Below are 25,072 nucleotides of genomic sequence, written 5' to 3' on the forward strand. Positions count from 1 at the left end.
ATTGTGGAAACACACAACAAAAATGTACTTGACCTGTCAATATACTGCCTTTATCCAGTGACCTACACTCCAGAGATGTCAATACGGCTGGTGCGAGGGCAAGGAGAGAGGACTCAGATGCAGAGTAAGGAGAAAATAAAAGGACTTTAATTGTCAAAAAACTCTAAATCAAAATCACTCCAACCAAAAAAGATAGGAAGGAGCCAAAAACAAAACCTGGGACCTGGACTTGAGACACCAACAGACTTGACATGAACCGTCGACATGAAGACAATGACGCGACAAAGGACAACTGGCACACAGGGCTTAAATACACAAGGGAGGTGCAGGTGATTGGACACAGGTGGAAACACTCAGGCAATCACGGGACAAGGCAGGAAGTGAAGTTACCCAGGAACACAAGAGACATGAAAACTACAAAATAAGACAGAGCAGAACCAAACCGTGACAGAGAGACACGTGTCCAGTATACTAAAGAATTGATTGTCTCAAAATTGAAATCACCAAAACTTCCTATCAACTTTCAAACTTTTCAAAGAGAGAAGTATATCGGAATAATGTCTAATTCTTGTTTATGGGGGACTTGTTTCAACCTCCATTACTTACTGACATGATGTTATATTAAGGTACAACCTTTTGGGCAAACTACTCACTTTATTGTGGCAGATGCATTAATCCTCTCTGTGTCTCTAGTGTGTCATTGTCTGAAGAAGACATCGTCGGTCGAGATGAAATACTTCCTGGCAAAGACCAACACTGCAAATTAATTTGGTGAAAGGTTGTTAGCGGCTGGTTGCCTTAAACCAGCGATTTCATGTGGCCTAATGGTCGTCATGGGGTATCACTAAGCATCGGGGAATGATTATTATGGTGTCGAAATATTCGGTTGTGTTGAACAACGTGACCGCAGAAGCTTTTGATGAAGTCACAAAAGAGGCAAGTAGAACAAGTCCAAAAAAAGATTGTTTTCAAATGTTTGAGAACCATCAGATTTAATGAAACTTCACATCACTTCTCCGTACCTGAATCATTTTGTTCAAAAGTTGTGTCCCAGTTTTCTTTCAGGCCTCACAAAGTCACAGATGTCTCTTTTGCTCTAGAAATGAACTCACTCTTTTAATCGCACTAACATTTTAATTGGTTACCATTACATCATGTGAATCAGATCTACACAAATAAAATACCAGATAAAAAAGGTATGAAGAACACATTATATGTGTTGAATGTGCTGCCCCCTGGTGTTTGAGAAGAACACAGCAGATTATTGTTATTATATTATTATTCACATAATACCTTGTTATCACAGTTGAAGATAGTGTTGATGTATTTGCAGAGTTGTTCATCACTTCAGGCCTAAAATCAGGATTAGTAAAAACCCAAACCAGAATGACAACCTTATCCCAGTGTGTAGTGTAGTGTGCGAAGTGTCACATTTTTAAATGTTTCAAATATTATCTGTATTTTCTAAATAAAAAACATTGGAAAGAATGTGGTAAAGAAATGTAACCTCTAGTGGGCTTGAATAAAGTGCTAGTCTTTCCCTTGGTTTCAAAATTTAGTAACTTAAATTATTGAGCCAACATAGCTTTAACCCTAAGTACGTTTTCATCTTCTATCCTCGGTCAGATGTTAAAAAGGCATTTTAATTGAAAAAAGAACGTGTTTTTGGAATCCTAGATACAACATTTTCATCGGCAATAAACTGCAGCTGTTTTGCATTTCACCAGATGGTTTCCTTGTTGACCAGAAGTCCATCATCATGTCCAATGTGCCTCAAATGAGCTCCTCAAAGCCTCACTAGATGGCGCCGTTCTCAGCATGTTCCCGCTTGTCTGGATCAGAAATGGCACAAAAGAATGTCGGCTGTACTCGACAAGGAAACTCCAGTCAACGGACACTCCTTTTTTCAGATATTTATTCTTAAAAACAAGTCGGGGATCTCTGAATTGCTTCACACGCATCAGTCCAGACGTTGGTTTTGTTCTCCACCCCCACCCACGTCAGCTATAGAGAATTCATGCAGCGGGGTGGGGCTCCATCCACGCCCTAGGTGATCCTAATAGCTTTGTCACAGAGAAATCAAAAGCTGCGATGGTTTTCAGTATATTGATATAGATAATAATTGCATAGGGTAATAGCCATGCTGTACAAGACCCACGATTATAAAACAATGTTAGAATGATAGCAGATTTCCTAAAGTCGATTTATACAGTTTTTCATTATTCTGAAGATTTAAGTGCATCATATCATATGAATGGTATTTATATTAATGGCGATCTGATACATAGTTAGGGATTTAATACATACAGTAAAGTAAATCTTATTCAAATTTAGAGGGTTGTTGCAAAGCCCTTAAAAAGCGTTACATATATTTTCTAACAAAATGGTGTGCAGTGGTATGATAAAACTGTACATAACTGTCATACCAGATTCGACTGGCATTTTCTTTACATTGCCAAGTCTTGTTTTTCTTCTAGAACACACAGTAGATTATCTAAATGAAGCCACTCTCAGAGAAGAGCAAAAAAAAAAAAAGCTGTTTCCGTATCAAACAGAAGGTCGACGTCTTGCATGCATTATTGTAGAAGTAGTAAAAATGTAAATTCAGTGGATAAGAGCGAAATAAAAATCTTTAAAACGCCAACAACTGCATGCAGCAACAATGTTTGTAATGGTAACAATAACATAAGGCATGCGTCATTGAATTCCTCCGCCACAATACTTGTTGTGGCAGGTACATCCTCCAAACAACTGGAATGATTTCCTTTCTGGTTTACCTTCATATGGTCAAAGCATGTGTAATGACAACCTGTATAGACAGAAACAATATTCGACTCGTTAGACCACACTGAAAGCAATCTTATTTTGGTAGATAAGATCATATGGTGGATCATATTGTAACCCGTAGCAACGGGGCTAAGAATACATATTTATCAGCATGCTTCCTCTCAATAATGTAATACTCACTCAGCAGACGGGCCGCTTAGTTTGTATTCCTCTGGCGGAGATTCTTGTCCTTGTGGTTGTTGGTTGAATTGGTTTTGCTTTAGCAGGAAGCAAACAACACAATCAGTCGGTACCGCTAATAAAATCAGTTGCAGAGGGCTCATTAAATGTAGAAAAATTTAAAAAAGATTATAGGGGCACACAGTTATTCAGCTGATAAAAGTATTTTGTGAGTGAGCATTATAATATAGTGTGAGAAAATGATCAGCACAATGTCCTGTTAATCAATAATGAAAGAAATACGTAGTTCAGCTGTAGTCAATAAACACAATGATTATATTAATTTTCACTGCGGGGAGGGGGGGGGGGGTGGTGGACCAGACCTGGGACCAGTTATATATTCATTAAAATCCTATATCTATCCTTCAATTTTAATTGTTTACTTTTACCATTTCTTGTTTAATATCAGAATAGGTCTATTTAACACATAGTTTGAAAAAATATATTTTATAAATGACAAACTATATTTTACTACTTTGTCATTTATTTCCTCTCAATACACCAGCCTCCTTATCTATGGGAGTAGTTAGTTGTTTAAACATATAGAAACACCATATAACCCTCTAAGAAATGTTTGCATACTGCATAGGACTGATAATGTGGTAAGTTAAAGACTTTTTGACCCATCAGGTCAATTCAAATAATGACTTGACATTGACGGTAAAACGTGTGCATGCTTGACTCATTACATTTTCTTGTGATTTATATGAATGCAGCAAAGCACTAGTACATGATGCTCCCAGTCATTTCGGACCCAGCATTGAGGCTGTCTTGTACAACTCAAAAGACAAGTTAAACACACAAGTTATGGAAGGCAAGTTATTTTATACTTACACTGGACCTGGAGATTCATCACCTGAGGCAACAAGGGAACATTTGGAGAAATTAAGACCAAAACATAAAATAAGCCCAAGGACGTTGCACACGTGGATGAAGTAGCAGTTATTTTTACAGAAGGCACAAGGCAATAAGAACACGGACACATGTTGCTCCTAAGGTTGACAGTCATGTTTCAAATTGTACTGCACATGAAAACGGGATGAAAACGTAGCCCGAATGGAGTAACAAAACCAGCTGTCATGCCACAGGAAAACAAGAAAACACCTCACAAAGTCACTCGAAAACACAGTGCAGTTAAATCCAGCACGATACAGTAAAACTAAAAATTAACAACCAGGCAAAATTAAAAATGAAATAAAACAATACTGTTGTCATGCACAGTCAGGCAGGTTTTACAAAGAACAGCTGCTCCCTCAAAGAGGTTAGTGAGCAGCAGCTCCATTAATAACAGCCTTCTACCGAAGGTAACCAAGTCAATGAAGCAGTGACTGATAGTGACTGGCATGCCATCTCACTGCTGCGGTTTGATGCAAAAACACAAAGTCACCATTTGTAAATAAAATCTTAAAAGCCAAAAGATTTTGAAGGGCATTTGACACTAATGTTGAGGCTGAACAGAAGTGTGTCCTGTGCTGTGAACTGGAAGAAGATGAAGCTGAATGCTTATTAGAATTTATGAGGCATGCAAAGTCTCAGACTTACCAAAAACATGGTTTAGGTTACGCAATTTGGGGAGAAGGGGAACAATCTGTTAAAATATTAACAGCATAAGCTAACTTATGTAAATAAGGAGGAATTTGCTCAATGACTAATGCGGTCAACATGCATTTTTTGAAGGGACTGTGGGGATTCTCAAGGTGACTTAAACACCATGTGATGTACTAGAATATTCTGTTCAGCGTCACAAACTGATTGAATGCCACAGCTATGAGCTTCCAGTCATTCGATGCACATTGAATCTGATCAGCATGTGACAACATCAAAATTCAGTTTGAGGGGAAAAGGTCAACTAAATAACATCGATGCATTATTCACGATAGAGCTTTACTCCACAGAGCTCAGTAGAAACAGTCCCAGGCTGGCAAACGCAGATTCTATAGCTAAATGTTGCGTATCAGGGTTAAGCTTGCAGCGGCTGGGGGCCGGCATGAGATCCCTGGAAAGACGTTAATAATTGAAACTGCCCAACACTGCAAAACTGCAGTATCATATTTCTCATGAATATAAAATGAATGAAATCGCCCTGACAAGGTGCGACCTCCTGTATCGGTGTCTGCCTGTTGGGTCGACCTCGCCCGACTGAATTATTGAATGGAGGCACAGCACAGTGTCAGGTGACTCTGTTTGTGTCTCCTTCTCAGAAGACTAACTAAAGTGTGCCTCCTTTCATGGTCGCCTCGTAGACAGCGGTTTTGGGATGAAAAAAAAAAAGACTCTTCAGCAGATATCCATGTTCACGGCGAGCGATGAACTCCTCCTCAGTTTCTCCACAGATACTTTTTTTTTTTTTTAATGATAACAGCCTGACTCACCGTCTTGTAAATCCTCGGGCTTCTTACGCTTCTCATAAACGACGATGATGACGACCAGGATGATGATCTCGGCCAAAACCCCCAGAAGGGGCCACAGGGGCGCCAAGTTGCTGCGAACCCTCAGCAGGATCATCTCGTCGCTGCTGCCGAGCATGTTGGTTGCATTGCAGTGATACTCGCCTGGATCCAACTCAATGTCCAGGTCCATAATGTTGAGCTCGGTGTAGTTGTCTCTGCTGTTAATGAAGAAACGCCCACTCGTGTTGTCAATTTCCTATTTAGGGAGAAGAAAGAAATGTACTAATTGTGTTTTCCGGACTTAGGTTGGTGGTGTTTACATAGACAGAGTTGCATTCATACTCTACTCAGGGTCATGATTTTACTACTACAGCACCATGTAAGGACTTCATGGACTGGCTGCTGAATGTACTTCACCATATCAGGAGGTGTATCTTCATATCACATACCCTGTGGACGCCGTTGTCGAACTTACGCCAGGTCCAGGCCGGGTGAGGATACCCAACAGACTTACAGTAGAGGATAGCGACTTGGCCCTCGTTCTTATTCTCACTGCGTTTGTGGCCGATGATGTTAGGGGCAGCTAAAACAAAATACCAAAAAAAAAAAAAAGACTTACAGTGGATTCAGTAAGTCAGTCCACTTCCACAGCAATGCGAGTAACAGCAGAAAAGGCTGACCAGATTTTAGCGTAGCGACATAATCCCACGCCATCCGACAAACAAGACGCCATCTGCTGCCACTAAGCCGGGCAATGGTTAGATGGAGGTGTCAAGGTCACAGGCTGCCCCCCCCCTGCCCCCCGTCACCCCCCCCGAGCAGCTAGCGGAGCTGTTTGAAATCACATGTCGTCACATGACAGAGCTGCGAGAGCTCAAGGCCATTCGGAGCAATTTTGGTCAGGGGCATCTCTAATGTGGCCTTCAAACTGACAACCAAAAAACAACTGCCTGCAGCTCACACGTCAACACCTACATTTAATTTCTATGGTGGCGTTAGCCGGAGGAGACATCTCGAAGGTGTAGACACACATGTACCATCCGGCGTCGTCTCCTCTTGGTTTTGTCAGCCTGCAGAGCGGAAACACACCTCACGTAAACCCACAACAGCCTGCCACACACACACAAAATGGGCAAAAACTAAAAATAATACAAAAAAAAAAGTGTTCTTTTTCCACGCACGGCACTTCTGGTGCACTCTGGGCAGTAATAGCCTTACGCCGCCCCCCCCAGAGTACAGTGTTACATCCCCCCCTCCCCCTCGGCCGGACCTTTTGTCCGACTACTACACTACACTGTACTACACCCCCCAGAAGTTGTAAACCAAAAAGTTTATAGTGTAAAGTTTGCCGCGACGCCTACTTGTACTCGGTGTTCCTATTCGAGGTGCGTGTTTCCGGGATCTCCTCCCCGTTCTTCATCCAGTAGCTCTCCTGGGGCAGACTGAAGGTGCTGGTCAGGTTGCACTGCAGCGTGTAAGAGTCGCCTTCCACGGGCAGCGTGGTGTGCTCAGAGGTGGAAATGGACGGCTCTGTGAGAGAGAGAGAGATCAGCTTTGAAGAGACGTGATGCTCGATGGGACTCGTGGGTTGAGGGTGTGTTGGAGGTGGTTCAGACAGTCAGCCACGCTTTATACTACATGCAGCAGGAATAGAGTCGTGCCGTGGGATGAAATATTTCGGGGCGTACAGGGTTCCAAAGTCATTTTCTGCTTTCTTTAGGTGACTGGGAAGTGGGAGCACTTCGGATGAAACTCCCACGGCTGAGTCATCCGTAACAAACACGTCCAACTGGTTTCTGGTTCTGTAATAAAACGTTAAGCTTGAACTGTGCACACGGTATGGATGCATTTCGTGTTGAGACTAAACACCCAAGTTCCAGGAAGGCCACAAAATATTGGAAAACTTTTTGAGTGGAACAATAAGATGAAAAACTGTAGGTTTTAGAAATAATGCAGATCACGACAACGGAAAAAAAACAAAAACAAATGAGATATAATCAGAAACAAGAATAAGGGGAGAGAGGAAAAATCAAGTAATGTGGAAATGAAAACAGGAAGGAGATGAAAGGTTGAACTGAAGGACACAGCACAAAATACTACTCAGCTACCTCAGCTGGTAAAAGCACATAAAGACTAGATTCTTCTAGTTCTTTCGTTTTTTTCTTAATTCTCCAAGTCTAGTGAGGGACGGCACCTACGATGAATTCCCCCTGAGGGAGGTTCCAGGGAGGCTGCACCACGTTTGGTTGCTAAGGGATGGGAAGATGGCGTTACTCCTCTACAGTGACCACTCACTCTGCAGCACCGTTATAGTGGCCTGAGCGCGGATCCACGTGGTGGCTGGATTTTGGTGCAGGTCGTTGCGCCGCGGGTCATTGCTGGCTCTGCACTCATAGGTCCCAGCATCGTCCAGCGTGAGACGAGTGACGCCCAACACGCTGGCGCCGTTGGAGCCGTAGGCCGTGCTGATGGACACCCGCCGCTTGCGGGCGCCGTCCCACAGCTGCCTGAAGGAATCGGCTCGGTTGATCTCGGAGTACCACCACTGGATTTCCGGGGTGGGGTTTCCCATCACGTCACAGTACAGCTCAAAGGTGTCACCCGTGAGCTTAGTCTCAGAAAACGGGGATTTCACAAAGCCCGCTGGTGGAGGTGGTGGAGGTTTAGGGGACAGCAGGTCAAGGAATACCACGCCCACCCACCAAAAAAAGAAAAGCAGGTGGAGGATGGAGAGGCCAGAAGGTGACAAAGAAGATTGGATGGGAAGAAGAAACAGAAAGACAAACAGAAAAAAAGATAATGTGAAATAATAAGAAAAGACACTTAGAGAAAAATTATGTTAAAGTAAAACATAGGTTTGTAAAATTATGAGAAAAAGGGCAGAAAAAGACAAATGAAAAGAAATAAAGCCCCTGAATCTTAAACTCCACGATTTTCAATTAATTTTAGGAGAATATTTAAAATTATGAGAACATTTGTGCAAACATAAAATTGCGGAAACCTTTTGCATTTTGTTGTTTTTATTATTTCTGATTTATTTTAATGGATTCCTCTAGCACACTGAACATTAAACCGCTAAACCCAAAACAGTGAAATATGCGTAAGTCTCTTAGTATAGAAAGAGCGAGATATGAGAGACAGATCTGCCAAAGCCATTACTGCGGCTATTTCTAGGAAGCTTTCATTCAATTCAGCTGGGACGCCTGTGCGAGGCGGCACTCACTTCATTTTGTCTAATTAAATGACATCATAAAAAAAATGTGTGCAGGGCTCACGCATGCACTGGCATCTAGAAGTCCTCCGAGTGACCTTGTCATTTTCAGTACATCTCTATAAATAAAGCAACATTGGCGCTCGTTTATTAAATTATTTAGAAAATGGGACACAGAAACCGGGCGAACTAAAAACTTTTCATTTTACGGTACATAAATGTGTCCCACTCCGAACTGAAAGCAACACAAGTGAAGCAATTGATTCCAGCTGCACGGATTGGACGAGCGAGGGAGGGGGGTGGGATTGGCTATAATTCTGAGCCTGATCTATAGGCCCGTTGAGAGGAGATTCATAGAAACTGCATCTCTGAGAAGCGAGTGGGCGCATGGTGATAGCCGCCCCCCCCCCCCTCTTCTCCCTCTGCTTCCTGTTTCCATAGGAGCACTCTACGGCAACAAAGTGGGATGAGGATGAGACGGCCAATCGGACCAGGCTGCTCCTCACAAGACAGAAAGACATGTTTTTGGTTTTGTCCGTCTGACATCATAACCCTGCTGTAGAGCTCACAACTGGTGCATCGAGACCAGAACCCTCACCACACACACGCACACACGCACGCACGTTTCCGTTCATTGATAAAAAGGTTATATTGTTGAATCACACTGTATTATACTGACAGATGTATATTATTTACTTCCATCGATACACAAGTAGCTTGTGAACAACGGGGCTGGGTGTGAAAAATAAAAAATAAGAATGAGAAGCTTCCGGCCCCTTCGGATAGTGCCGATGTGTCAAAAGTGCTGAGCGTGCAGCCCTGTCCTGCACACACGTGTCCAAACGGCATCGCACGTGTCAAGTTGTTGTTGTTGGTGGTTCACTGCTTTGTTGAGCTTTGCTGTTGGGGTTTTTATTTCAGATCATCCCAATTCATCTTAAATTGTGAATAAATGGTTAAACTTTGAATTCACTGGGCTGCAAGTCATCTTTTTTTTCATGATATATCCATCAATTTTCTAAATACATGCTTAAAAATCTGCTATTTTCTGCTGCTTTTACTTTTTCTTTCTATTTTTTCATTTGTGTAAATGCCATACTACATTTTTCAATATTTATCGTTTCCAGTTTCTTCACGTTTAAATGTCTTTGAAGTGTATTCGTTCTGGCATTCAAATTTAAAGGAATTCAAGGTAAGAGAGTTCAAGCTTGAATGAGATTTCAATGCGATTTAACAGCAAATTCTTAGAATTCTGCCTTTACAAACACCCACTGCCCAGTGATTCTGATATTGTAGGTGAAGATTTTTAAATATGACAGAAATTCAAATTAGAACTCAAATGAAGGATCAATTTTCAATTAAGAGAAATAAAAAACAGCTATTTTGATAACTCTTTTTTTAGTAATCATTAGATCAATAACTTAGATGATCAATATGTGTAGTCCAATGTGCAAATTATACTTAACTTGATCAACTCCATATTGATTATTGCTTAAAAATTGTCAATACATTATCTTTGAGAGTACATCTTAAAACCTTTATGCCTTAACTTTATTCTCATTCTATTTGATTAAATAACATTTCTCTTTAATATCTAAGTTGAAAATGTTTGTCATGATAACTGCACTCTGACCTGTGTGCGTATGAGCACTTCTGTTTAAACACTAATCCTCAGTTTGCATTCTGCTGTTCAATAACCTTTTTTCAAGGTTTTTTTTTGTGTAGCTTGAGCGGGAAATGCCTTAATGTAATATGTCCAATGACGTAAACAGCCTCCTCGGTGAAGCCACTCTGCCTCAGGTCGAACAAACATCCTGAGGCGACTTTGGTGGGAATGGCTTTCCAAGCGAGCAGCCATTAGCAGCTGCAGAGGAACTGTGTGAGGGGGGACGTCATTATCAGACTCAACTAATGATATATGATCACTGTGTAAAGAATAGCGGGGCATTCTCTGAGCCGATCGGAAGGTGACAAGACAGCCAAAAAGGCATTCAGTTTAAGCAGAACTTTATCCATTGTCGTGCTGATTGAGGAAGAGATGTGATGCGTGGGTGTGCAGTGTAAGAGATGCGTAATGCATTCCTACACATGGTCAACTCAAGGGGAGGCCGGAGCCGAATAAATTGACACTTACTGTTACAGAATTTTGGCAAATCTACATAGCAGACTTACCGCATCTACCACCAAATACTCTGAGCTGAGAGGGGTTTAAACTGCCCGTTAACTGTTTGATGGGGGATGAGATTTATTGAGCAGAGGGGTCAATCTGACAAGTAGAGAATCAGGAATCAATGCCATTCTGCAGTGCAGCACGGTCTCAGGGAAGAGTTAACAGATTCAGTGTTGCAAGAGGACATTAATGCCATGGGCTCGGTGCAGCATCTCTGCGCTAAAAATAGAAGCATGCAGCAAAATGGACCGGGGCTATTTACAGCACTTCTGAGGTCCTACATCTAATTACATAGATGTTGTGCTCCATCGCAAGGACCCGGGCGGATGCAGGGTAGGTGGGAGGAGGGGAGGATTGATGACACAGGGCTGTATACTGAATTCCCGACATACCTGAGCAGACCCCACGCGCGTGACAGCATGATGGTTGTGTGAGAAGCACCGTGACGGCTGTTAAACTTCATTGGGACACCATTTCCCTAAATTCACCTTCTACTCCCCCCCCCCCCCCAATACTAATGAGCAGAACTTGTCCTTGCAGCATTGAGAAATGTCTCACGTACAAGCAGCTCCACACACCGAAGGACATTTAAGGAACACGGGCCTCCGTTTGGCCCACTTTAGCCCGACAAATAATGGAATTATTAAAATCCCTTTATTTCCAACGCAGAGAATTACCCCCCCTCCAAAAAAGGCAGCGCTTTATTCGGCTGATAGCAGTTTCTTACAGTGTGACTTTGAGGGATTATGTAATGAAACCCGGTTTCCGGTGAGATATTCGTGATGGGCATCGTTCTTAAGAAAAGACCAGTCTCGTTATGAGTCATTGAAGAAAAAAAATGCCCCCACTGCAGAAATAAAGAAGACATGACTTCCTTTGAAGAAGAAAAAAGGACCGCATTTTCCGCATGACGCGAAGGGCTCCGCGGTTCCTACCGTTCTGAGAGGAGACGGACTGGAGCAGCAGGGCTCCAACGATCGCCACCGAGTAGGACATGACTGCGGCTCCTCGCTCGCCAGGTGTCATCTTCGACGGGAAGAAATGCCGGGCACGCGAGCGCTAAGGTGACCCGAGCGGGATGCGGTGACGCGGGGCCGGTTCGCACGAGCCCCTCTCCTCCAGCACTACTCTCCGCACCGTGTGTGGCGCAGAGACACAAGTGGCGCTAGGTAGACTAGCGGGAGTCCTTTGCGGTCTACCTGTGCGGCTCTCTGCCTTCAGCCCCCGGTGCAGCAAGTGAAGCACCTTTTTTTTCCTTCTTCTTCTTTTTTTTTTTTTAAACCACCCCGTTTTATCTTAAAATCCCGCGAGATCTCGGAGCAGAGACGCGCCGGTACATCATACAACGTCCCGTCTTAAAGTGGAGCGGAAATCAATTAACTTTCTATTAAAATAGACAAGAAGGACGACAATTTATTTCTCAGGCAGTTTCTTCACATAGTCATCCACCACTTAGAGCCCACTTGTGAAAATGTGTTTGGAACCACAGGTCCTCGTTTTGTTAACTTTTGCACTTGAAAATTGAAGAGTAGTTACCTTGGTTAACTGCCAATTAACAGGACAATGTTTTGGTGCTAATCAATCAGGAGTCAATCTCAGGTATTGATTCAACTGTAACGCCACCCAAGGCTCAACAAACCGCTACTAGGTTTTAAACTGTGGGTCAAGCAGTATCTTAGTCTGGCATAAGCCCTCACCTCAACAGCACCCGGGGCTTTACGCAGTAATCCGATTTCTCTTTGAACTAATGACTTCCTCAAGCACCAACAAACCAGTGTTAGTTTGTGTGTGTGTGGCCGAAACACACTTCACTTGTGGTCAGTTGTTAATGCCATTGGATCATTTCATACTCATTGGTGTGGTTGTGATACAGGAAACGGCAGACAGAATAATGCAAAGGGAACAGACTGGAGAGTTTACTGGTACTGCAATACAGCATCTATTCCACTTAATTGACAACAAGGTCCAGACAAAACACAAAAGAATGGACGAGGCAAAAATAATCCTTTGTATTGAATGCACGATTCAGTGCATTTGTAATCAATTAAGGTAAATCAAATTACTTTTTTCATATGATGCAATGGTATAATGTTATGATTCCGGGGTTTTGTTCCAAGATTTCATGATTCATTTTGTTCAGGTTCTTTTGTTCTCTGGTTATTATTTATTCCAGTTAATTCGTTGGGACTTTTTCAAATCGGTCTCTCATTTCTCTTGCAACGTTAATTGCATGAATAAAAAAGTCTGCTTTTGTCTTTGCTATAATGCATTTCTCCTTTATTTCAAAGGGATGTTATCACTATTGATCACCAGAGGGCGTCATGGAGCCATCGTCAAGGGACCTTATGTCCAGGGTAGTATTGCACCTTCTTTGTAATGTTAAGAGTTCTGAAGGCCCCTCGAGGGAGATCACGCTACGATGAATCAAAAGAGTCATCTGGCTCGAATTTTAGAAATCAAAAGGGATTTAATAACTAAACAAAGTGATAAGGAATACAATTTACAAAGTGAAATAGAATGTGAATAGTGATGTACTCTATATGTGTACAGTATTTAAGTATATTACAGTATTTAAATGATTTACATCAGTGATTCTCAACTGGTAGGTGGTCGCGGACCACCTACCAGTTGAATAGATTGTATCGAAACTTTATGAATGCCATAAACTTTAGTAACCTCATACACGTGGAACTGTTGCGTTGTGGTTTGGTAAATCTTACATTTTGTTTCCCCTGTCATTCATGTTTCACTTTTTTCCCAACTAAAATGATTCTCCACAGTAACCCTACAATTGAAATGCAAGTGAATGTTACAAACAAAATAACTGCCAACAAAACAGCAATGACATCAATAGAGTTGTAAACAAACCAGGACATTTCGGTGGACTGAGTCTTCAGATGACGGGCTCCTTTGTGTCTGATGACATATTCTATCCAAAACACTGCCTGTTCCAACGCTTTCATGGGCTTATCTCTGCTCAGCCTTGAGAGCCTCTGCATGTTTTCCCTGTAGGAGGAATCGTAGAGAGCCGCCTCCAGGGCATCTGCAAAGATGCGTCTGTCGAGCTCGGTAATATCAAGAATCACAGCCCCTCCCTTTGCTTTTATTCTGAAGAGGTTATCCGGCTGATCAAAAAATAAGGGAAGTCCAACAATAGGAACTCCGTGGTAGATTGCCTCCTGTACTCCGTTGGTGCCTCCGTGGGTCACGAACACTCGCGTTTTGGGATGTCCTAAGAGATCTTTCTGTGGCAGCCAGTCGACCAGCAATGTGTTGTTGCCTAGGTTCGCTGGCCTTTGTCCCATATACCTCCAGACGACTTTCTGAGGCAGCTGGGCAAACGCTGCAGCAATCTCCTCAGCGATATCTTGGGGGAGCTCCCCGACCAAAGTTCCCAGAGTCATCATAACAACGCCTTGATCTCCAGAACTCTGGACAAACTCCTCCAAGTCTGCGGGGAGCGGCTTCGGGGGCCTGCACTGAAATCCACTGATGTAGATAATATTTGGCATTGTGGGACGTGGAAATTCAAAGACAAAATCATTCCTCATGAGCCAGATATCTGCATCCAGGAAAAACGTTGAGTAATCCACATCCGGACCAAAGTGCTTTTTAACGACTGGTTTGTAATGAGGTTCTGTGATGTACGACATTGTGTACATCCCAAAATGATAGCTCAAAACATTCTTTATTCTTTGTGGGAAGGTCATTTTATCGGTCAACTCTGTTGAAGTGAAAGGAATGTAGGACAAAGGAGAGGGAGCCATGAGGAAATGAGCCTCCCCTTGAATGGTCCATCTGACATTAAAGACAAGAGGAACTTGGAGGCGACGTGCCAGCAATGCCCCAACACCGACACCGGGGTCAGTCAAAACAACATCATATTTGGCTTCATGGAACGACTGCATCAGGTTTTCATCTTCTAACATCTGAGAGGCTATTTCACTCATCCCCTTGTGCAGCAGGGAGAACTGCTCTATAACCACTAGCTTTATCTGGATTTCCGTCCAGATTTTAGACCAAAAAGATCCATGCCTACTCTGAAGCCGGATCTCCAGCTGTCGAGCCAAAAAGGCTTCAAAGTACTTTTGTTCAAATCCACCAGGACTAGAAATAGCGACAGAAGTGTAGAAAGGAGACTTTTCCGTGATGTACCAGCTATCAGAAGGTCGAACCACGGTGATCTCGTGACCTCTGGCATGCAGCTCCTCTACGATAACTTTCATATTTACCCAATGGCTTCCGTCCAATGGGAACACCAGGATTTTCCCCCCGAATGAACCGGAGAGTTGGACCAATAGTAAGGCAAAGACGAGCAGAGATGACTGAAGCACCTTCATCCTGACGTCCTTCACACACCTGCAATTTGCACAGAAAGAGATGGAAATACACATTGTTTTTCTTCACAATCCTGATAAAACACAAAATGCAGCGGTAGATAACAAAATTTAAACTAACTGAAATACTGAACTTGTCATCATCATGATTTACTTGTACTTTACGATAAATGTCCCCTCTATAAACTTCTCAAACCCCTCATTCATATACCAGATTGAGGGTAAAACATACAAATCAAGTAATGAAATAATAACTTTGATAACTAACTTAAATTATCTTCTGTTCAACTTAACGGAATCAGAACATGCCACTACAAGACCTGCACAGACCATGTTTCAACAGAACGCACATTCCTGGGCTGTTTTACATTATGTAACAGTCACACTTACCTCAATCTACTGGTGCAGAAAAGTCAACAGATGTATCACCTATTCTACAGGTCCTTTTGCAGAGTTTGAAAGCAGCCCTAGTCTGTCCCTCAAAGTAATGACCAGTTGGCATGTAGTAACATGTGATGCACTATGAACAGCTATGCTGTATAAGAGGGTGTGTCCTGCTGTACAAAATGTCCTTGTTGTGTAATACGTGTTCTGTACAAAGATAAACTCTGTGTAGTACAGAACATCTATTCAATGAACTTTTGGGCCATCTAGTGTCAAGCTAGTGTATTGAATGCTATGTGACTCTCTATTGTTACCTGAAGGGAGAAAACATAAACATTTTGAGTAAATCCACCAAGGCGATTAGTGACAGAGTTGTAGATAAGAGACTTTCATTGATTAACCAGCTACTGGGCGCCCGGACCACAGTGACCTTCAGCATCGAGTTCCTCTGAGTTCTTTCATATTCACCGAATGGCTTCTGTCCAACGGGAACAACAGGATTTGACCCCCCGATGAACTGCAGAGTTGAATTTAGAGTAAAGCAAAGGTGATTGCCCAATGTTCATACGGTCCATGTCACTGCAATGACACGAGTTAGTATTTTGTTGTGAGCAGAACACATTGATCTGTTATGCTAGCTAGTTGCATATGACCATTTATCGAAATGAGCAGTAAATCAAACCAAAATATATAGATAGAGTAGCTAACCGAATACAAGGATGGTATAAAAGAAGCAGCTGTATAAACCTTATCCTCCTAAAATGCAATACTTTTTTCCATATTCCTATCACATATTATAGTCCATAATTTAGTTTTCCCTAATGGGTGCTTGATTTAAGGATAACAAAGATGCAGGAGTTCAGGTCACGAAGCGAGATTACCTGAGCCAGCCCAATAAATTCAATCATTACCATAAAAAGGACTCCCAATCAAACAAACAATTATTACCAGTTAGAATTTGACCTAAGCAATGTTTCAAAATATTTAGTTTGATTTGATTAAAGACACATTTACCAATGCATAAAAGCCCAACACTATATTAAGCATTATACATATATTAAAATAAAAAATCTTAAAGGTTTTAAAATTGGAGCTTGACATAGGACCGCAGTTATGTAGTGCAACAAATATTGTTACGGTAAAACAAATTATAATAAATCAAATATCCCCCACAACAACCTACACGCAGTGGCCCTGGGGCTTTTGAGGCCCCTTGAGGGCTAATGCCCCTCGGCTGGTGCTCACTTCCAAATACAATGATTTCATTGAATAATAAGAAAATTACACAGAAAAAAAATAAAAATAAAATAAAACATAATCCAATTATTTTTGAGTTGAACACTGTCAGTACTGTCAAATTCCACTGACAGTGTTCACCGAGGACCTAACCCTCCAGCCCTTTGTTGTTGTTCTCACGCTAATGTGCGAGATCCGTAGACCCGACTCCGCTGCGCGGTCACATCCCGCCCCGACTTCCCCTCAGCCAGCGGCCTGGTGGTTTGAGATGAGTAGAAGATGTCGGTTTCGGGGCTGAAGGCCGAATTGAAGTTTTTGGAGTCCATTTTTGACCCAAACCACGAACGATTCAGAATAATAGACTGGAAACCAGACGAACTCAGTTGCCAATTCAACGTAACAGGGGAGAAGCTGCTGATCATTCACTGCAACATCACGGTGAGTCGAGGCCAGCTCTGCGCACAAGCTAACCCAGCCACTGACTATCGACTGAAACCGAATCATTCCGCGGGGAAGGTTCCGTGTTTACAAATCAACTGCAATTTTCAAGTGTTCGCTTTTATTTTCGTGTTGTGTGTAAAGCCACCAAGATTTAAGAAACCCATTTGATCGAAGTAAACAGCAGAGCACTGGTGTTAAATTCACTTTCGAAAAGTGTTCGACAAAACGTCGTTTTAGGAACGACGCCGCGGTAGCTTTTTGCTAGCATAACGTAGCTGCAAGCTTGTCTTGTTAGCCTAAATATCCGTTTGCGGTGCTACACATGCTAACTTTTCTAATAACTGAACTGAATCCCGGTCTAATTTGAATGTAACGTAATTTAACGTTAGATTAGTCATATGGGAAGTTTCACAACGGCCTTCCCGTTTTAATAAATACAAAAAGAACACATTTATCTACACAGGCATTCCGCTGAATTACGCGTTCATATAAATTTAACATTAAATAGAGGCTGCTCAACAGTGAGTTCTTCCAATGTGTTTTGTGCCCTTTTCAGTAAATAGACCGATCCCTTTAGCGAACGTTATATTAAAACTGTGACATTATGGATTCATTTAGAAAGACAACTAAATATATAACGAGAAATCAATATAATGTTGAAAAAGAACTAACGTTAGCAATAGCCTCAACAACTAATAATGCGAGCTTTGCCGTAAATGTATTATGATTGCGTAAATCTTTTTTTGTATGCATTGCAACAACAACAACTCTTTTAAGCGGTGCATATTCATTACTAGGATGAGATGTGAACAGTCTTGAAAACGCAGTAAGCCGTCATTTTAATGGCACCTGTGTTTGTATGATTCAGGTGGTGCAGTTCGCTCGAACACCACCCAATCATCCTCACCACATCCTTCTCTCTCCCCACACACGCAGTTACACTTCGGCTCGATTTTGAGACACACAGACTGGGCCTGTTAAGATTTTTTTTTTTTGATAGCCGTGTCATGTTGACACTCGAGCTGTGTCGGTCAACTCAAGCTTGAAGGTGCCAGAGCACACTCGGAATCGCAATATGAGGCTAGAAAACCGAAAAGTGAGTCCCTCCAGTCCCCCTGGTAACCCGAGCCATGCATATTCTCCATGTCTGATTAGCTTGGATCATGTGTGGTTAGCAGCTCCCGAGGGGCCCAACACACCTCATGAAGGCGTCAGTCATAATTCGAGCAGGTAGAGATAGAGAAGACTCAGGCTTTTTAACTTTATGGTAGTGGGATTGAGATCCACTGCCATCTTTATGCGTTGGTACACTGGTCCCTTGTCACTGTTGTGTGGGACATGTTCCGACACGAGTGTCGTCTTTGAATTTTTGCTTTATGATGTTTTATGAATGCCAGATCCCCAAAAAGGAAGAGATAGCTTTGAATAGTGCCCACTTCAACATACAACTCCTGATTTTGATTGCCCTTTTTGTGAACTCTCTGATACAGCTGGCTTGGCACTCGAGCGAATATGTTTCTGAAAACCAAACGATGGCGTCCTGTGTCAGCCACAGTGGGTTATACGAGGCAATTAAGAACACATTAAATGGTTATTGCACAGTACTTTAAACTCTCACGTAACTGACTCAGACTTATACAACTGCAAACAGTTGTCAAATGACTTTAGTTGGCGAGTTGTAAACATCGGAGTCTTTCCCATCCCTAACGACCGTGCCATGTATAACATGACACTGTAGTCCTAAGAAATCCATCTGTAACTTTTATACATAAACATCACCACAGATGTATAGGTGCAGTATCTATTGCAAAGTGTTGGCGTTGACGATAAAACCATTAAAACACATGCATGACTTTCTATAATTCCATGTACTGCTGTTGCAGGAATCTTATCCCTCAACACCGCCGATATGGTTTGTTGACTCCGATGATCCGAGTCTGGCTGAAGTGTTGGAGCGCTTGGAGGATGTGAGAAAAGGCAGCACATTGGTGAGTTGGCCGATGTGGATGCAGGCTCGCAGAGGTTTGCTCTGAATGAGAATGATACGTACATGTCCTGCTGCGACAGCAGAGACTTGGTAGAATTGCTCAACCGCAGTCAGCTTTTTGGAGCTGATGTCTTGTCTTTATGATCTCTCCCGCAGCTCCTTCAGCAGCTGAAGCGCCTCATTTGTGATCTCTGTCGGCTTTACAACCTGCCTCAACATCCAGATGTAGAAATGCTGGACCAACCGTTACCCACTGGACCGATTACCCAAGAGCGAAAGGTACTCCCTTGAAAAGGAGTAATAAATGCAATGCTTTGTGTTGTGCTTTCAACTTACATGTCTTATCACTGCAGCATGGGCCGTCAGATGAGGTGACATCTGAAGAGGAAGAAGAGGAAGAAATGGGAGAGGTACCTATATGTTTTAATGACAGTTCAGTGCATTCATATTCTATATAGTTTAACGACCCTTTTTGTTTTACATCCTGTATCTAAACTTGACATTGATACACTGACAGCAGGACATTGACCTGGACCATTACGACATGAAAGAGGAGGAGCCAGTTGATGGGAAAAAGTCAGAAGATGACGGGATTGAAAAAGAAAATCTGGCCGTCTTGGAGAAAATTCGTAAAAACCAGAGGCAGGATCACTTGAATGTAAGTGCGAACTGAGGTTTTGTTTGTGTGACATTACAGTAAACGGAATAAAGACATTGTGCTCTCTGTAACTACAACATGAAAGTGACACATGTAGCATAAGATAGTAAATGTTGATTTAAAATTCCTGCTTCGTGGCTCAATTGTGTTCTACACTTCTGTGTACAATGTACAGCATGTAAATGGTTCAATAACCCAATGGTTAGCAGTCAAGTTTAGCAAATTTGGATATTTTTCCAATCAGGAACCATTTGGCTAAATGTAAAAAAATGATTGGACACCAACCTCTTGGCTGGTTTGACAGTCACTGGAAATAAATTCCTGTTTTTCATTCCTTCATTCAGTTTCAGCATGTTCAGATAGACAGTAACAGTGCGTCCAAAATACGGACTCATCATTCCTTTCACTGCTGACACTGTGTGACTGCTGCCGCAGAGCGCTCCAGCAAAGAGAAAAGCAAGGCTGTCCAACAAAAAGTGCAGTTTGCATCAGGCAACGCAGAGAATGAAAGAGGCCAGCCAAAATCAGAAACAAAGCACGGGCAATGACTTAATGCAACACTGATCTCACCATGACTGCACTGAGACACTTCATCATCAACGGGGTTCTCAATGGTCGTTCATAGAAGAGTTTTTTGTAACTTCTTCCTCCTCCACTCCGGTGGTCACTTTCAAATGTTGAAAATGATCAATTGCCGATTGACTGAAGTGTGCAGGACTGCACCGCACCTTATTTACACCTTATTTAAACCGTCCGTGTGGTTTACGGTTGTGGCTTGTGTTGCAGGGTGCCGTGTCTGGCTCTGTGCAAGCCTCAGACCGCCTAATGAAGGAACTCAGGGAGATCTACAGATCACAGAGTTACAAGACAGGTGACTGCACTCACACGTACCCTCACACCGATGCCTTCTAATGCTTGAGCATCTCATCGACAGGTCAAAGTAAAGCTCTGTGCTTGTGTCATGTATTTCATAGGTATTTATTCATGTGAACTAGTCGGTGACAGCCTTTATGAATGGCACGTCAAGTTAAGGATGTAAGTTCCCGAATTCATTCGCTTCTCAACGTACAAATATTGTGTTGCATATTGCTTTGTATTTGAATTGGACTTGTTTTTCTGTATTACAGGGTAGACCCAGATAGTCCATTACATAGTGACTTGCAGGTCTTAAAAGAAAAAGAAGGAGTGGACTACATTCTGCTCGATTTCTCTTATAAAGTGAGTCCTGTACTAGTAATTGTCAGTGTTTTTATTCGTGAAAAAAAAAGTTTTCCCGAGACTTAAGATCTTTTTTTTTCTTCACATTACAGGATAATTTTCCTTTTGACCCACCTTTTGTTCGGGTTGTCTCTCCTGTGCTCTCCGGAGGGTGAGTTTGAGCTCTCCTTATTTTGCAAATGAATCGCTCTGATGAAAGTTGACTCACTGGCACTTGTGGGCATCGTTTTCTAGAGGAATTGTTTGTCTTTCCTGAGAGAGGTTTCATCAGGAATCAGGAATCGTTTAATGCCGTAATATGTCAGACATACATGGAATTTGACTTCGCGGTTGGTGCATGACAGCAGACAGTTCAATAATGACATCAGAAAACGTAGTGCAGGAATAAAAAATATAATAAAATATATGCTATGGGTTAGTAAGCTAAAGCTATCGGTTAGTAAGTTAAGAAATAAAATCAAATAAACGTACAGTTCCATGTACATCATGCAGCACTCAACCTTTACACTAGAATGATCCTTTTTCTTTTCAGTTATGTTCTGGGAGGAGGGGCCTTGTGCATGGAACTTCTCACAAAACAGGTTTGTGATTTAGTTTGACGTACGGTATGACATGATGTTCCACAACTTACAAAAGCAGAATTAATGGTGTTTTGTGTGTTTTCAGGGCTGGAGCAGTGCCTATTCCATAGAATCTGTTATTATGCAGATAAATGCAACGTTGGTTAAAGGAAAAGCCAGGGTGCAGTTTGGAGCCAATAAGGTAAGTGACGTCAAACATTTATGTACTATGCAAAAATACAGTTGAATAGTGCCTGACGGAGCAGAGAATGTAGTCGAATGGTGATACTTAGACACACTGCAGGACAGTTTTTATTTAAGGGTTTTTATTATGCTGCCAACGGCAACACAAGGGGGGGGGGGGTTCAGAAAAATTGAGAAAAAAGTGTGGCTGACTGGTAAGTGGTTCCATGAGGTGTGCTCATGATCAAACCAGTTGTACATTTGAAGCACATTAATGCCTGTAGGCATCTAATTGTGTAGCAGTTGGGTTCCAGTTGAGAAAAAAAAGTAAATGTAAAATCACTGCATCACCCATCGTTTGAAGTCGAGTTACGGGGAGGGAGGGGGAGAGAGAATTGATGACGTGCACTTCAGCCAGACACCAACGTGAAATCCATTAAAAAAAACAAACTACTGACTGCAGTTGTTAGCACCGTTCTGACTGTACAGCAAGCAGCAGCTGTGCGTCTAACAAAACATGATTTGTTTTTTCAGAACCAGTACAATCTTGCCAGAGCACAACAGTCGTACAAATCCCTTGTGCAGATTCATGAAAAGAATGGTGAGTAGTTGTTGTTCAATGGTTTTCTCTCTCTCTCACACACACACACACACACACACACAGTGGTTTGGATCCAGTGGCAAAGGGGTTTGTCTTTGTGTCTTTACAGGCTGGTACACACCACCTAAAGAGGACGGATAAGGAGCTACCACCACTATGCACTGGGAACATGTCTTTGGGTCAAAGTATCTTGTTTTCTTTGGAATATCCCCCCCCCCCCCCCCCCCCCCCCCCCCCCCCGCGTCTCTGATTTAACCTGGATTATATCATCCTGTTGGCGGGAACCCCCTTGTTGGCTCATCTGACAAGTATTCTTTCGCCCCGGTCCAGTCAAGACTGTATTCTGGTATCACTTTGCTTCTCCCCTCAGTGTTTTAGTACGGAAAATAATGTGAGGACATCGCTCGTCCTCGGTTCTAAGTAGCCTCATTTGTCTTAAAAAAAACAAAAAACATTTCTCCCTTTGATTTTGGGGAAGTGCTTTTTCTTTAGCTGCTCTGACAAAGTGGGCTTCACAAACAGTCAGTTCCCCGCTAAATGGGAATTTTAAAAGAAGATGGATACTGAAGCTCTTGATGTGGCACCTTCCTGCACCTGTTTTTATTGGCCTCACCCCCCCCCCCCCTCTTTTGTTTTGCTAACTGGTACATAAAAATGCAAATATATTAGACGTATTATTCAGCTATTGTTTTTATTATTTGAGCATCCTAGACAATAAATAAATTAAACGTTTTGGAAGCTTATCTTAAAAAGGAGACGAACCAGCTGTGTTTTAGCTCTTTACTTTTAAAAAATATATGAAGAATATTGGGTCAAGCAGAATTAAGATGCTGGGGTGTTGAACTAAGATTAACTGTTGTCTGTGAACAAATCCACCTGTAGTTGATAATTAAACAGGGCCAAAACATCTCACAATTTCCATGTTATATCTTGTGAGGAGGAAACCGATATTTTCACCAGATGTCAAAATGATCGGTGAGGCATCATTTTAGACGCTTTTACAGATCTAAAGAGCTTTTTTTTGCCTCATGTTCTGTTGATACAACAACCCCGTAAGCGTTCAGTTTGGTTACTGGTCTTTTCATTGATTAAAAACTGCGGAGGTTTATGTCTAGTTTGATGCTATAATGAAGCCCTGTGTGTGTCTCAACTGCTGTTATAAAAGACTTTAAGCAGACACGCACTGGGATTGGCTTTACAGAAGGAATAAATGAAACGTGTTTAGATGTGTTTGGATTTTTTTTGCATAATATTGCTCAGTTTAGCGGCAAATTTGTTATTCATATCTTCCTGACATACATGGATTGTAGTTGCTTTTCCTGCCCAATTTAGATTTGAAACTGCTTCTCTGCTACACAACGTCCACCATTTGCAGGGCTTTCTTTGCCACAAATATGATGCGGCATCACTACGGGTGTGCAAAAAGATGATGGATCATTCAAAACTGATTTGAAACTCAACAATATTGTTTCAGCTTTGACCGCGCAACACACCGTAGTACTTCATCACTGCTGCCGCTCATCGTACTGCAGGACGAACTTTATCTATTAATACGCTTATTTGTTAACTCTGCCTGCAAAGGTATGTTTGAAATCGCAACTCAGGTAACAAACAACACTTTGGAGAATTAGAACTTGATTGAGCTTGCAGTTTATTTCTTCAGATTAATGAACGCTCCGTACTGCTGACATTGAGGCTTACACACACACACACTGATCAGATGTCAAAAACACATGAGCTTTACAGTAATATGGGCCGCGTGTTTCTTTTAATTCCATTGATGTAAGAGGAAGGACAGAATGATGTCGCAGTAGCATGGTGACTACCCCAAGTAATGGCTCACTGATTTCCCGTAGTATTTAATGCTTGGTTGTTGGTCCCAAGTACTGAAAAAGATTAGATTTCGGCCTCTGATCTTTGAATAGTCTTTATAAATGAAAAACAATACATTTGCACAACTGGCAACAACGTGCCTGTAGAGGTCAATTATAACAACAAACACATTCTGATCTAAATAGCTCAACGTCAGGAGAAATTATTTTTTTCCTAGCCCACATCTTGTTGTTACATGTCTGATTAAGCGTGAGGAGGAATCATCAGGTCTCTAAAACCAGAGGTGTCCTCATCTAAAGGGCCCGCGTTTTCCTGCCCAGGCCCCCTCCAGAGGGGTTTTTAAGAGACAATTCAGAGTTTCATGGTCGGGACGTGATGAAAGGACTTGGCACGCTAATCCAATTGGACTGTGGTTCAAGATGATCCATTCATCTCAACCGTCAATCCATTCTCTGGCATCAAGATCAAGTCTGGCACCTTTTGGCTCGCTTTGGTTTTTCTTTTATTTCTCATTTTTCGTTTTGATCATGTACAGTAATTTGTAAACTTGCATCAAGTTTATGAATAAAGAATTTTAAGATTATTGCTGTTTTACTGGTTTCCCCGTGTTATTTTTTTCACTGCTGCTTAATGGATTGCAGATGTATTGGGCATATGTTAATATTTTATTTAATGAATAAAATGATTTACTGCTGATACAACTGTCATACTGATTTGATTGTGTTTAAATGTGTTGTTCCTTTTTTTGAGAGAAAAGGCTTTTTAAAATATATATTTAAATCAGTATTCCTCTAGAGAACGAGCGTGTGTTTCAGAGTAGTTTTAAACAAGGCACGATAAATAACATTTCATTTTGA

General features: G+C 41.9%; 3 protein-coding genes across 4 annotated transcripts; 1 reads left to right on the forward strand and 2 right to left on the reverse strand.

Annotated features, from left to right (window-relative positions):
* Positions 1–1,898: 1,898 nt before the first annotated feature.
* Positions 1,899–12,067, reverse strand: nptna (neuroplastin a). 2 transcript variants are annotated; one of them, XM_037451054.2, is made up of 8 exons: positions 11,713–12,067; positions 6,758–6,926; positions 6,372–6,466; positions 5,846–5,979; positions 5,379–5,652; positions 3,841–3,862; positions 2,968–3,044; positions 1,899–2,809 (listed from the first exon to the last, which is right to left on the reverse strand). In XM_037451054.2, the coding sequence occupies exons 1-7, from the start codon at positions 11,801–11,803 to the stop codon at positions 2,984–2,986; spliced, it is 846 nt and encodes a 281-aa protein (XP_037306951.2). In that variant the 5' UTR covers positions 11,804–12,067; the 3' UTR covers positions 1,899–2,809; positions 2,968–2,983. The 2 variants fall into 2 exon arrangements, with proteins under 2 accessions (XP_037306951.2, XP_062418932.1); XM_062562948.1 differs by lacking the exon at positions 3,841–3,862 and having other exon boundaries at positions 11,713–12,066.
* Positions 12,068–13,391: 1,324 nt separating this feature from the next.
* Positions 13,392–16,994, reverse strand: LOC119196746 (UDP-glucuronosyltransferase 2A1-like). Its single transcript, XM_037452711.2, has 3 exons — positions 16,915–16,994; positions 15,505–16,015; positions 13,392–15,136 (listed from the first exon to the last, which is right to left on the reverse strand). Exon 3 carries the CDS (start codon positions 15,115–15,117, stop codon positions 13,513–13,515), a length of 1,605 nt encoding a protein of 534 aa, XP_037308608.2. The 5' UTR covers positions 15,118–15,136; positions 15,505–16,015; positions 16,915–16,994; the 3' UTR covers positions 13,392–13,512.
* Positions 16,995–16,997: 3 nt separating this feature from the next.
* Positions 16,998–24,798, forward strand: LOC119196747 (ubiquitin-conjugating enzyme E2 Q2-like). The gene is made up of 13 exons (XM_037452712.2): positions 16,998–17,172; positions 19,059–19,163; positions 19,319–19,441; positions 19,516–19,572; positions 19,680–19,820; positions 20,607–20,691; positions 20,795–20,855; positions 20,948–21,038; positions 21,131–21,189; positions 21,571–21,619; positions 21,705–21,800; positions 22,316–22,382; positions 22,492–24,798. Exons 1-13 carry the CDS (start codon positions 17,014–17,016, stop codon positions 22,521–22,523), a joined length of 1,125 nt encoding a protein of 374 aa, XP_037308609.1. The 5' UTR covers positions 16,998–17,013; the 3' UTR covers positions 22,524–24,798.
* The last annotated feature ends 274 nt before the right edge of the window (positions 24,799–25,072 follow it).

This window comes from Pungitius pungitius, chromosome 6, assembly GCF_949316345.1.
Source record: "Pungitius pungitius chromosome 6, fPunPun2.1, whole genome shotgun sequence".
In the NCBI taxonomy this organism is placed as follows: Eukaryota; Metazoa; Chordata; class Actinopteri; order Perciformes; family Gasterosteidae; genus Pungitius; species Pungitius pungitius.

Coding starts and splice junctions, on each gene's coding strand:
- nptna (XM_037451054.2), bottom strand. CDS start 11,803: ATGACACCTGGCGAGCGAGGAGCCGCAGTCATGTCCTACTCGGTGGCG. Junction 6,927..11,712: donor GTCCGTCTCCTCTCAGAACG/GTAGGAACCGCG, acceptor TCTCTCTCACAG/AGCCGTCCATTTCCACCTCT. Junction 5,653..5,845: donor TCGACAACGGCGTCCACAGG/GTATGTGATATG, acceptor CTCCCTAAATAG/GAAATTGACAACACGAGTGG.
- LOC119196746 (XM_037452711.2), bottom strand. CDS start 15,117: ATGAAGGTGCTTCAGTCATCTCTGCTCGTCTTTGCCTTACTATTGGTC.
- LOC119196747 (XM_037452712.2), top strand. CDS start 17,014: ATGTCGGTTTCGGGGCTGAAGGCCGAATTGAAGTTTTTGGAGTCCATT. Junction 19,573..19,679: donor AAGAGGAAGAAATGGGAGAG/GTACCTATATGT, acceptor ATACACTGACAG/CAGGACATTGACCTGGACCA. Junction 20,692..20,794: donor ATCACAGAGTTACAAGACAG/GTGACTGCACTC, acceptor TGTATTTCATAG/GTATTTATTCATGTGAACTA.